The sequence below is a fragment of the Panulirus ornatus genome, chromosome 36 (genome assembly GCF_036320965.1).
Source record: "Panulirus ornatus isolate Po-2019 chromosome 36, ASM3632096v1, whole genome shotgun sequence".
Lineage (NCBI taxonomy): Eukaryota > Metazoa > Arthropoda > Malacostraca > Decapoda > Palinuridae > Panulirus > Panulirus ornatus.
The window spans coordinates 9,371,664-9,385,355 of NC_092259.1; the positions used below are offsets into that span (position 1 = coordinate 9,371,664).

The 13,692-nt window shown below is 38.8% G+C and overlaps 1 protein-coding gene across 3 annotated transcripts in view; it reads right to left on the minus strand.

The window, feature by feature from the left end:
• Window positions 1-13,692, minus strand: part of LOC139760312 (uncharacterized) — a 68,327-nt gene that overhangs the window by 12,632 nt on the left and 42,003 nt on the right. For 2 of the 3 annotated variants that reach the window (XM_071683303.1, XM_071683302.1), the window contains exon 11: window positions 12,719-12,880. In XM_071683303.1, the coding sequence (XP_071539404.1) occupies window positions 12,719-12,880 (162 nt within the window). Of the gene's footprint in view, window positions 1-5,975; window positions 8,183-12,718; window positions 12,881-13,692 lie in introns of those variants that run through there. The other variant, XM_071683304.1, reaches the window with a different exon arrangement.

Sequence of the window (13,692 nt, forward strand, 5' to 3'; positions counted from 1 at the left end):
ATAAATAATTACACGTCAGGAACCAGCAAAAGACCCGAACATTTGCCTATGTAAATTTATTCAAGGCTCACACTTGCGTAAGTGTACATAATTCATACTTGCTGCTTTTATTCATTCCTGTCGCAATCCCGCCACATGAAATGACAATCCCCTCTCCCCGCACGCATGTGAGGTAGCGGTAGGAAAAGACAACAAAGGCCACATTCGTTCACACTCAGTCTCTAGCTGTCGTGTAATGCACCGAAACTACAGCTCCCTTTCCACATCCAGGCCCCACAAAACTTTCCATGGTTTACCCCAGATGCTTCACATGCCCTGGTTCAATCCACTGACAGCACTTCGACCCCGGTATACCACATCGTTCCAATTCACTTTATTCCTTGCACGCCTTTCACTCTCCTGCATGTTCAAGCCCCGATCGCTCAAAACCTTTTCCACTCCATCCTTCCACCTCCAATTTGGTCTCCCACTTCTCCTTGTCCCCCCACCTCTGACACATAAATCGTCTTTGTCAATCTTTCCTCGCTCATCCTCTCCATGTGATCAAACCACTTTTACATACCCTCTTCTGCTCTCTCAACCATACTCTTTTTATTACCAAACATCTCTCTTACCCTTTCATTACCCACTCGATCAAACCACCTCACACCACACACTGTTCTCAAACATCTCATTTCCAACACATCCACCCTCCTCCGCACAACCCTATCTATAGCCCACACCTCGCAACCATATAACATTGTTGGAACCACTACTCCTTCAAACATATCCATTTTTGCTTTCCGAGATAATGTTCTCGCTTTCCACACATTTTTCAACACTCCCAGAACTTTCGCCCCCTCCCCAACCGTGTGACTCAGTTCTGCTTCCATGGTTCCATCCGCTGCAAATCCACTCCCAGATATCTAAAACACTTCACTTCCCCCAGTTTTTCTCCATTCAAACTTACCTCCCAACTGACTTGTCCCTAAATCCTACTGTGCCTAATAACCTTGCTCTTATTCAAATTTACTTTCATCTTTCTTCTTTCACACACTTTACCAAACTCAGTCACCAGCTTCTGCAGTTTCTCACCCCAATCAGCCACTAACGCTGTATCATCAGCGAACAACTGACTCACTTCCCAAGCCCTCCCATCCACAATAGACTGCATACTTACCCCTCTCTCCAAAACTCCTGCATATACCTCCCTAACAACCACATCCATAAACAAATTAAACAACCATGGAGACATCATGCACCCCTGCCGCAAACCTACATTCACTGAAAACCAATCACTTTCCTCTCTTCCTACTTGTACACATGCCTTACATCCTCGATAAAAACTTTTCACTGCTTCTAACAACTTGCCCCCCACACCATATACTCTTAACACCTTCCACAGAGCATCTCTATCAACTCTATCATATGCCTTCTCCAGATCCATAAATGCTACATACAAATCCATTTGTTTTTCCAAGTATTTCTAACATACATTCTTCAAAGCAAACACCTGATCCACACATCCTCTACCACTTCTGAAACCACACTGCTCTTCCCCAATCTGATGTTCTGTAAATGCCTTCACTCTCTCAATCAATACCCTTCCCATATAATTTACCAGGAATACTCAACAAACTTATACGTCTGTAATTGGAACACTCACCTTTATCCCCTTTGCCTTTGTACAATGGCACTATGCATGCATTCCGCCAATCCTCAGGCACTTCACCAAGAGTCGTACATACACTGAATATCCTCACCAATCAGTCAACAACATCATCCAAACCCGCTGCATTGCCGGCTTTTATCTTTCGCAAAGCTTTCACTACCTCTTCTCTGTTTACCAAATCATTCTCCCTAACCCTCTCACTTCGCACACTACCTCGACCAAAACACCCTATATCTGCAACTTTGTCAGCTAACATATTCAACAAACCTTCAAAATACAAAGTCCATTTCCTTCTCACATCACCACTACTTGTTATTACCTCCCCATTTGCCCCTTCACTGATGTTCCCATTTGTTCTCTTGTCTTACGCACTTTATTTACCTCCTTCCAAAACATCTTATTATTCCCTAAAATCTAATAATACCCTCACACCCAACTCTCATTTGCCCTCTTTTTCACCTCTTGCACCTTTCTCTTGACCTCCTGCCTCTTTTTTACACATCTCCCAATCATTTGCACTATTTCCCTACAAAAATCGTCCAAATGCCTCTCTCTTCTCTTTTACTAATAATCTTACCTCTTAATCACACCACTCACTACCCTTTCTAATCCACCCACCTCCCACGCTTCTCATGCCACAAGCATCTTTTGCGCAAGCTATCACTGCTTTCCTAAATACATCCAATCCCCCCCCCCCCCACTCCCCTTACGTCCTTTGCTCTCACCTTTTTCCATTCTGCATTCAGTCTCTCCTGGTACTTCCTCAAACAAGTCTCCTTCCCAAGCTCACTTACTCTCACCACTCTCTTCACCCCAACATTCTCTCTTCTTTTCTGAAAACCTCTACAAATCTTTACCTTCACCTCCACAAGATAATGATCAGACATCCCTCCAGTTGTACCTCTCAGCACATTAACATCCAAAAGTCACTCTTTCGCACACCTATCAATTAACACATAATCCAGTGACGCTCTCTGGCCATCTCTCCTACTTACATATGTATATTTATTTATATATCTCTTTTTAAACCAGGTATTCCCAATCACCAGTCGTTTTTCAGCACATAAATCTACAAGCTCTTCACCATTTCCATTTACAACTCTGAACACCCCATGTACATCAATTATTCCCTCGACTGCTACATTACTCACCTTTGCATTCAAATCACCCATCACTATAACCCGGTCTCATGCACCAAATCTACTAACACACTCTCAGCTGCTCATGATCTTTCTTATGCCCAGGTACATATGCACCAATAATCACCCATCTCTCTCCATCCACTTTCAGTTTTACCCATATCAATCTAGACTTTACTTTTTTACACTCTATCACATATTCCCACCACTCCTGTTTCAGTAGTGCTACTCCTTCCCTTGCTCTTGTCCCCTCACTAACCCCTGACTTTACTCCCAAGACATTCCCAAACCACTCTTCCCCTTTACCCTTGAGCTTCGTTTCACTCAGAGCCAAAACATCCACGTTCCTTTCCTCAAATAGACTACCTATCTCTCCTTTTTTTCTCATCTTGGTTACATCCACACACATTTAGACACCCCAATCTAGAGCCTTCGAGGAGGATGAGCACTCTCGATAGGATGCCATTTGGTAAACAGGCGATTGGCCAAAACAAACGAGTACATCATAAATTCATTATTTTACGAATCTTATCAACTTCAACGTTATCCAATTTGTAGAGACCATCACTAATATCAAGATTATAATTCTTTGTGTATTCAATAATAGGTGATTCAATGATATTTCTCATGGTAATAGAGTTAGAGTTGATAATTGAGATGGCATTAATCCAGTCAATACAATGATCATAGTTTTTAACGTGATTAAACAAGGCATTTGACTCTTGTCCCGTTCTTATAATATAAAGGTAGCAAGTATGAATTGTGTACATATATATATATATATATATATATATATATATATATATATATATATATATATATATATATATATTTCTTTCTTTTAAACTATTCGCCACTTCCCGCGTTAGCGAGGTAGCACCAAGAACAGAGGACTGGGCCTTTGAGGGAATATCCTCACCTGGCCCAATTCTCTGTTCCTTCTTTTGGAGAAAAAAAAAAAAAAAAAACGAGAGGGGAGGATTTCCAGCCCCCCGCTCCCTCCCCTTTTAGTCGCCTTCTACGACACGCAGGGAATACGTGGGAAGTATTCTTAATCCCCTATCCCCAGGGATATATATATATTATATATATATATATATATATATATATATATATATATATATATATATATATATATATATATATTTATCTTGCTTTGTCGCTGTCTCCCGCGTTTGCGAGGTAGCGCAAGGAAACAGACGAAAGAAATGGCCCAACCCACCCCATACACATGTATATACATACACGTTCACACACGCAAATATACATACCTATACATCTCAATGTACACATATATATACACACACAGACACATACATATATACCCATGCACACAATTCACACTGTCTTTATTCATTCCCATCGCCACCTCGCCACACATGGAATACCATCCCCCTCCCCCCAAATGTGTGCGAGGTAGCGCTAGGAAAAGACCACAAAGGCCCCATGCGTTCACACTCAGTCTCTAGCTGTCATGCAATAATGCCCGAAACCACAGCTCCCTTTCCACATCCAGGCCCCACACAACTTTCCATGGTTTACCCCAGACGCTTCACATGCCCTGGTTCAATCCACTGACAGCACGTCAACCCCGGTATACCATATCGCTCCAATTCACTCTATTCCTTGCCCTCCTTTCACCTTCCTGCATGTTCAGGCCCCGATCACTCAAAATCTTTTTCACTCCATCTTTCCACCTCCAATTTGGTCTCCCTCTTCTCCTCGTTCCCTCCACCTCCGACACATATATCCTCTTGGTCAATCTTTCCTTACTCATTCTCTCCATGTGCCCAAACCATTTCAAAACACCCTCTTCTGCTCTCTCAACCACACTCTTTTTATTTCCACACATCTCTCTTACCCTTACATTACTTATTTGATCAAATCACCCTGACATTACTTACTCGATCAAACCACCTCACACCACACATTGTCCTCAAACATCTCATTTCCAGCACATCCACCCTCCTGCGCACAACTCTATCCATAGCCCACGCCTCGCAACCATACAACATTGTTGGAACCACTATTCCTTCAAACATACCCATTTTAGCTTTCCGAGATAATGTTCTCGACTTCCACACATTCTTCAAGGCTCCCAGAATTTTCGCCCCCTCCCCCACCCTATGATTCACTTCCGCTTCCATGGTTCCATCCGCTGCCAGATCCACTCCCAGATATCTAAAACACTTTACTTCCTCCAGTTTTTCTCCATTCAAACTTACCTCCCAATTGACTTGACCCTCAACCCTACTGTACCTAAAAACCTTGCTCTTATTCACATTTACTCTTAACTTTCTTCTTTCACACACTTTACCAAACTCAGTCACCAGCTTCTGCAGTTTCTCACATGATTCAGCCACCAGCGCTGTATCATCAGCGAACAACAACTGACTCACTTCCCAAGCTCTCTCATCCACAACAGACTTCATACTGGCCCCTCTTTCCAAAACTCTTGCATTCACCTCCCTAACAACCCCATCCATAAACAAATTAAACAACCATGGAGACATCACACACCCCTGCCGCAAACCTACATTCACTGAGAACCAATCACTTTCCTCTCTTCCTACACGTACACATGCCTTACATCCTCGATAAAAACTTTTCACTGCTTCTAACAACTTGCCTCCCACACCATATATTCTTAATACCTTCCACAGAGCATCTCTATCAACTCTATCATATGCCTTCTCCAGATCCATAAATGCTACATACAAATCCATTTGCTTTTCTAAGTATTTCTCACATACATTCTTCAAAGCAAACACCTGATCCACACATCCTCTACCACATATATGTTGAAATGTTTCTTTTCTTTCTTTCAAACTATTCGCCATTTCCCGCGTTAGCGAGGTAGCGTTAAGAACAGAGGACTGGGCCTTTGAGGGAATATCCTCACCTGGGCCCCTTCTCTGTTCCTTCTTTTGAAAAAAAAAAAAAAAAAGGGGAGAATTTCCAGCCCCCAGCTCCCTCCCCTTTTAGTCGCCTTCTACGACACGCAGGGAATACGTGGGAAGTATTCTTTCTCCCCTATCCCCAGGGATAAAACGTTGAAATGTATAGGTATGTATATGTGCATGTGGGACGTGTATGTATATACATGTGTATGTGGGTGGGTTGCACCATTCTTTCGTCTGTTCCTTGCGCTACCTCGCTAATGCGGGAGACAGCGACAAAGCATAATAAATAAATAAATCTATGGAGAATATCAAAAATACAAAGACATCACCCACCATAAGATCAATGGGCTTGAACAAACACTAAAAAGCACACCTGAATGCAGTTGATCACAGAGCTATTTCATTAAACATAGACCTTGACCTTGATAGATGCTAAGAAATAAACTTAATTTAATGTCTCTAAAAACGTATGGGAAATCATAAAACTTCATTAAACACTGCAAAGCAGTGGTGTCGTCCATTACAAACTTGGGCCTTTCACCCTGCTTCATACTGCTCAGAAGGAAGAAAAACAGACAGGAATTAATCAATTCTTTCCTGATGATAATCAGGATACCACCCTAGTCAACACTTTTGGTTTTAAAAGATATCAGACATTAGGTTCAGACTAGGTTTTCCCAAACCATGGATATCTGCAGATTTTCCTTGATGTGCCACCAAGCTTCATATAACTCTTGTGGGAAATCTTGATGCATCTATACCTTTAAACATTTGTCATCCACCAAAAAATCTACTCTTTCTTTCCTAATTTTGTGTTTAACATGGGCAGTCTTTACATCTACTAGTCGTCAGTTCATCAAGAAAGCACACAAGAGAAAAACATACTTCTCAAACAGTATACTTGTAAACTTTAAGGTTGTCATCTTTCTGTCAAAAGACCATTTCTCATCCTACCAACCTACCAAAGTGTAGGTATGACAAGATTTTCCATTAGGTAGGATTATTGCCTTTCACTCATCACACATATCTTGCTTGATCAATAAAATTATTTCTCAGCTGCTAGGCACATCTATTATTACTCCTAAGTCTTCTGTCTTCTTCACAAACTTTTTCTTGATGGCCCTTAAAGCATACAACCATTCTGTACAGTATCTTCTCATGACTTAATTGTTCAAATGTTTCTTCATTGCCCTTCCTTAGGTTCTCCACTTCCATCTATATTCCTTTTTACCTTTGAATCTTATGGTTTACTTAGTGAAATGCCTTAGCAAATTTAAGAAAGACAATATCCATTCTCTTTCCTAGCATCAGTGATTCATATATATTTCTACAGTGCTTTTGCAGCTGCATTTATTGACTTTTACCTGGTATAAATCCATGCTGATCTTCATTAAATGTTTTTGTTATTGATTAGTTGCCTCTGTTTTTCTATCACTCTCAAAGAGTTTAATCACATACAAAGTCCATTTCTACAGCATTTCAGATGTTTGGATCCTCCCTTGTGTACTGGAAACAAATGTTCCTTTTTGAACCATACTACTGTCATCTTGGATCTATCTTAAGAGCTTCAACAGTGTTGTTATACATTTCTGTCTTTTTCAGGATGATCAGCGATGTAGTTCAGGAGTATATGTGAAAAAAAAGAAAAAAAAATACATGAAATATCTTAAAAATAAATCTTTTCCTTTTGACAATTCTTTTATCTCTTCCTTGGCAACTGGGAGTAAGTACTAGGGAAAACAAAATGTGATAGTGCAAGTAAAGCAAATAGTATGATAGAAGTCACTTAGTGGATAATTCTGCAAAGGCATACAACATCCAAGGATTCTAAAATAATTCCCTATGGTCCATGCTGATATATATATCCTAAACAGAATGTAACAGGTACACTAACATATAATCAGTATGTTAGAACCTATTAACTCTTCACTTTCTCACCTTTATTATCTAACCTTAATATATCTCTTTTCATAACAAACTATTGAACTCTTTAAGCATTATTCCTTTATCTTTTCCAAAGATTTATTTTTACATTGAAGCACTTGAAGATACAACAGAGTAATCCATGTGAGTGGAAATTTAAAACCCAGTTCTAACAACTTGTTTCAGTAATTATATAGTTAAAACATTATGAAAATTCACACAAATAGCTCATCCATTTCTTGCTCAAATTTTACCACAGTATTTTATACTATGCACAATAAGAAGAAAACAAATGTGTAAATTGTTTTTCCAAAGGGTAATAATTGTATTCATCCTATTTACAGCTCATCCTTTGTCAGTCTGTCAGCACCAAAGTCATGTTTTTCTTTGCCTTCCAGATTTGACTCCGTTGCAGAAGAAACTTGTTCTTTAGCCTCACCCATGACTTTTGTATTCGTGTCACTTATGAAGCCTTCATCGTCATAGAAGTGTGTTTGACATATCACTAATGGAGAAATGGAGAAGACATTTAAATTGCGGACAGGAAACCTTTTCAACCAATCAATCTGTGAATCAAAATGGGAAAAGAAGTTAGAGGCACGCATTCCCTAACAGCATGGCATGGCATGTCAAAATACTCATGAATTGCTTCACATGAACCATTGCATAAAATGTAGGATACCACCTCTATGATTAACTCAAAAGTGCATAAACATACCAGTTCTGAATATAGAAAACTTATTTTATCCTTAGGAGACCTGTAAGCTTAATCAAACTTAGCTTGAATAATTTTACCTAAATTTCTTGTTCAAATATCACCTTGGATAGTAAGTTACTGTATAAGGTGAGTTGAAGGTTGACAGAACAGTGGCTCTTACAGTTACAGAAAATAGATGATCATTTGTACTTAGTAATATAATTAAAGATGACAGATATATTGCCCAGTTATAACTCTGAATGGACAATCACTTCCACAGAAGAACACAACAACTATTCCATGCATCACATATAGCACATATAACACTCACTCTCCACACCAAAAACAACACAAAAATATTCATACAAACTAAGTGCCATCAGAACATTAACTGGCACCAGAGTTGGACAAGTAAAATAATCCCTTGGCATCCTCTAGAAACATTCATCTGCTCCCCTCTTACCTATGCCTCACCTTCCTGGTCTTTCACCTTCTCCAAAAGAAATATAACATAGCCGTAAATCACTCAAAATAGAGCACTCAAAACAATCACTGGCTGACTTGCTACCACAAACACTCAACACCTACACAATCAAACAAAGATTCTCCCCATACAATCCCACCTCAAGTTTCTATGCTCTAATCATCACCCCTCACTACAACACTAAAACACTACTTCAACTTATCCCAAGATTCTTCATGCTTATGATGCAACTAACATAAAGAAAACATTGAACACTTACTGCTCAACTACCTTGCACTCTAAAAAAAAAAAAAAAAAAAAAAAAAAAAAAAAAAAAAAAAAATCTGTTTTTGGACCTTTACTCTTCTTGATCTATGTAAATAACTAACTTGAAGGTACAGACTCTTCCGTAATATCCTTGCAGATGCAGAAGTTATGAAGGACATGAAGAGGATTGCATCATCTTACATGGGGACCTAAATAGACTCCAAAGGTGGTCTGATACTTGACCTATGAAATTCAACCCAAGCAAATGGAAAGTATTGAGGAAGGGACAAAGTGAAAGACGGCATCAGTATGACTCTTATCTATCAGGAAATAAGCTTCAGGATTCTTTATGATAAGGACTTGGGAGTTGACACAATCCTTAACCTCTTGCCAGAGTCGCATATTATGAGAATAGCAGAGACAAACTGTCTGCTGGTGAATATCAGAAAAGCTCTTAAGTATATGGATAAAGAAATACTAAGCAAGCTGTTCATACATAAAGCCAAAACTAGAATGTGCTTCTCAAGTTTGGTTACCACAGTGAAAAAGGCACAGAGCTATTAGAGAAGGCCCACATGAGAGCAACAAAGATGATACCAAAATTATGAAACCTAAGTTACAGGGAATTCCTAAAGGGTTTTAACTTGTCCCTAGTGCAATAGATAAGAGTGAGGGGTGACCTAATCAGAACCTTTATGTTTTCAAAACAGATTGATGAACAGTTCTTAAGACATGTAAAGATACAGGAACTAGTAGACTCAACACAAAATGAAGTAAAAAAAACATTTAAAAAGATGTAAGAATTATATCTATAGTGCAAGAGTGATGGGAGAATAGAAAACAATGACTGAGAACATGGTTGATGCAGACACCGTACATAAAATCTAAAATATGTAAGTAAGCATAGAATGTCCACAAAATATGGCTGCATGAGTGTAAAACTCCATCCCCATACAGTACAGTTAAGTAATTATAAAGCTTTATGACCTATGGTCTCAACTGCTTAACATGGCCAGCTTCCTGAGTGCTACAGGAACCTCAAAAGAGATTACAGGGGCAGAACATAAGTAAGTTAATGGTAAAAGCCACTCACTAATACCCTGAATGCTCAATCTCTAATGTGAATAACAATGAAACCTGATACAGGCTTTTTCCTAAAGGTTTCATTCATATGTAAATTGAGTAAAAATCCCCAAATATGAAAAAAATGTACCTTCAACTTGGCTGCATCGTCTGCTAACGATAAACCCTCTGTTGTCCGGAAGAAAATTATACATAGAAAATAGTCAAAATGTATTTTACGTATAAAAAGTACCAAGAAAAAGAAAAGACAAGCAGGAACTTCTAGCTCAAGAAAAAATAATTATGAAAGATAAAAAAGAACTCTAGTAGGCTTGAGGGTCAAGTCAATTGGGAGGTAAGTTTGAATGGAGAAAAACTGGAGGAAGTAAAGTGTTTTAGATACCTGAGAGTGGATTTGGTAGTGGATGGAACCATTGAAGCAGAAGTGAGTCATAGGGTGGGGGAGGGGGCGAAGGTTCTGGGAGCAATGAAGAATGTGTGGAAGGCGAGAACATAATCTCGGAAAGCAAAAGTGGGTATGTTTGAAGGAATAGTGGTTCCAACAATATTATATGGTTGCGAGATGTGGGCTATAGATAGGGTTGTGCAGAGGAGGGTGGATGTGTTGGAAATGAGATGTTTGAGGACAATATGTGGTATGAGGTGGTTTGATCGAGTAAGTAATGAAAGGGCAAGAGAGCTGTGTGGTAGTAAAAAGAGTATGGTTGAAAGAGCAGAAGAGGGTGTATTGAAATGGTTTGGTCACATGGAGAGAATGAGCGAGGAAAGCTTGACAAAGAGGATACATGTGTCAGAGGTGGAGGGAATGAGGAGAAGTGGGAGACCAAATAGGAGGTGGAAGGATGGAGTGAAAAAGATTTTGAGTGACCAGGGCCTGAACATGCAGGAGGGTGAAAGGTGTGCAAGGAATAGAGTAAATTGGAACGATGTGGTATACCAGGGTCAACGTGCTGTCAGTGGATTGAACCAGGGCATGTGAAGCGTCTGGGGTAAACCATGGAAAGTTTTTTGGTGCCTAGATGTGGAAAGGGAGCTGTGGTTTTGGTGCATTACACATGACAGCTAGAGACTGAGTGTGAATGAATGTGACCTTTGTTGTTTTTTCCCAGCACTACCCTGCGCGTATGCAGGGGGAGGGGGTGTCATTTCATATGTGGCGGGGTGGCGATGGGAATGAACAAAGGCAGCAAGTATGAATTATGTACATGTGTATATATGTATATGTCTGTGTATGTATATATATGTGTTTTTTGAAATGTATCAGTATGTATGTGGACGTCTGTGTATATACATGTGTATGTGGGTGGGTTGGGCTATTTTTTCGTCTGTTTCCTTGCGCTACCTTGCTGATGCAGGAGACAGCAACAAAGTATAATAAATACAACAAATATAAACATGCATTACACATGACAGCTACAGACTGAGTGTGAACGAATGTGGACTTTGTTGTCTTTTCCTAGCACTACCTCGCATGCATGCGGGGGTTGGGTGGTGTCATTTCATGTGTGGCAGGGTGGCGACAGGAATGAATAAAGGCAGCAAGTATGAATTATGCAAATGTGTATATATGTATACGTGTGTATGTATGTGTATGAATACATTGAAATGTATAGGTATTATATGTTTGTGTGTGGACATGTATGTATATAAATGTGTATGTGGGTGGGTTGGGCCATTCTTTCGTCTGTTTCCTTACGCTACCTTCGCTAACGCAGGAGATAGCAACAAAGTATGATAAAAAAGAACTCAAACCCATGTCTCTAAATTCAACCAAGAACTGTTCTGAATTGAAATCATATGCTAAGGTTAAACTCAAAAATGGGTGAACAGATACTTTTCAGTTAGAAATGTGAGACTTTATGAACAAACAATGAGGTAAGTTCAACAGCAAATATCCCTAACACTTGGATAAAAAGACATATCCAGTCCAGTCATGTAGTCTGCAAATAAATCAACAGAGATTCTCATGATAAAAGGATCTATGATCTATTCTGTGATATAAATCTACTGATCTTCTTGTTCTTAAATTCCCTAGAAAAGGCACACAAACAACTGAAAATTCTAATAAAAGTGGTACAAACCCTACTCATCATGTCCTGGTTTCAAAACCTGTGTTAACGTGGGGTCCTGTATATTCATTTTTAATATTTTCAGGGATACACAGAATCATAGGCCTTTTTCCAAATAAAATATGCTGCAATTGAGTAATTGTGAGTAACATGAAAAGCTCAGAAAAGTAATGCAAGTTATCAAAAGATAAAGCATCATAAGTGTTAACAAAGCTTAATTATATCAGTCCGGATAAATTTGAGTGTCTACACGAAACGTGCTATGGTATTTGGCAGGTTTTAGTTCCTTGACTAAAGTAAAAGAAAGGTGGTGAATATATAAATGCAGATAACTAAAAAGATCTTTTATCACAAGGTTAACACAAGTACAATTTAGCAAAATAAGGTTACAAAATATAAAATTACTTAAATTAGTATTCTGACAAATAATTTTTCAGCAAATAATTTTCTTTAAAAAATGGGAAAGCTCTTTTATTAATGTTACCTCTCACTATAAATCGACAAACAGACCTCACATTCTTACCTTTGGGTATGTATCAGCAATAATTGAAATATATTCATCAACAACCAATAGGTGTTCAAGTGGTTGACTATCAAGGAGTTTCTTTGCACCCTGAAGACTGATGACATAACCATGTGTCCCGTGGGAGTTTAGCACATGTGTCAGAACATCAGATTTCTCCACCTGTTTTTAAAGTAAAGGCATACCTCATGATATTGCTGCAGTTACACTCATCACATTATTTTCCTTCATGCTGGAATCAAAAACAGAGTTTAAGTTCTATACACTCTTCATTTACATGACTTCATACAGATGAATACCAATATTATGTGGTAAGAGTAGAGATATACTGATGATTTACAAAGTAATATTTGAAAACATATCTAACTAAGGAGGCACAAAGAGTGAGAGCCAGATTTGAAACCAGGTATTTATCAAGTCTGATTTCAAACATATCTACAGTATGATGCTACACAGAACTACTCTGAATGGTAAATTATTTCTTAAATTAACAATCCTGTTGAACGAAAAGCACTATGACTTACTGAAGGTAAAACAGTTACCCATGAATTTCTATCCATTACTATGAGAAAAATCAGACAAATGAGCCTGAAGTATCCTCTCAGATCAAGATTATCAAAGCATTTGATAATTTGGTATACCTGTATCAAATCATCTCTACCTTCTCTTTTCTAAATCAAGGAATCCTCCTGGGTGGTTACCACTGTAGTAGGATGATCAGAACTGAATGCAGTATTGAAGGTGATGATGTAGCAGTGAACTGATACGCGAGGATTAGTTTCTCAGACATGAATTCCATTACCCTATCTATGAATCCTGGAAATTTTGTTTGCCTTTTTTTGTTGCTTCTGTGCTCTGCTTATTTACCTTCAGGTTTTCAGAAATCGTCAAACCTAAGACTTTTCCTTCACCTATCTTTTGTAGTAAAATAAAAATTTGTACTGTAGCTTACCTTCTCATCTTTAATACTGATA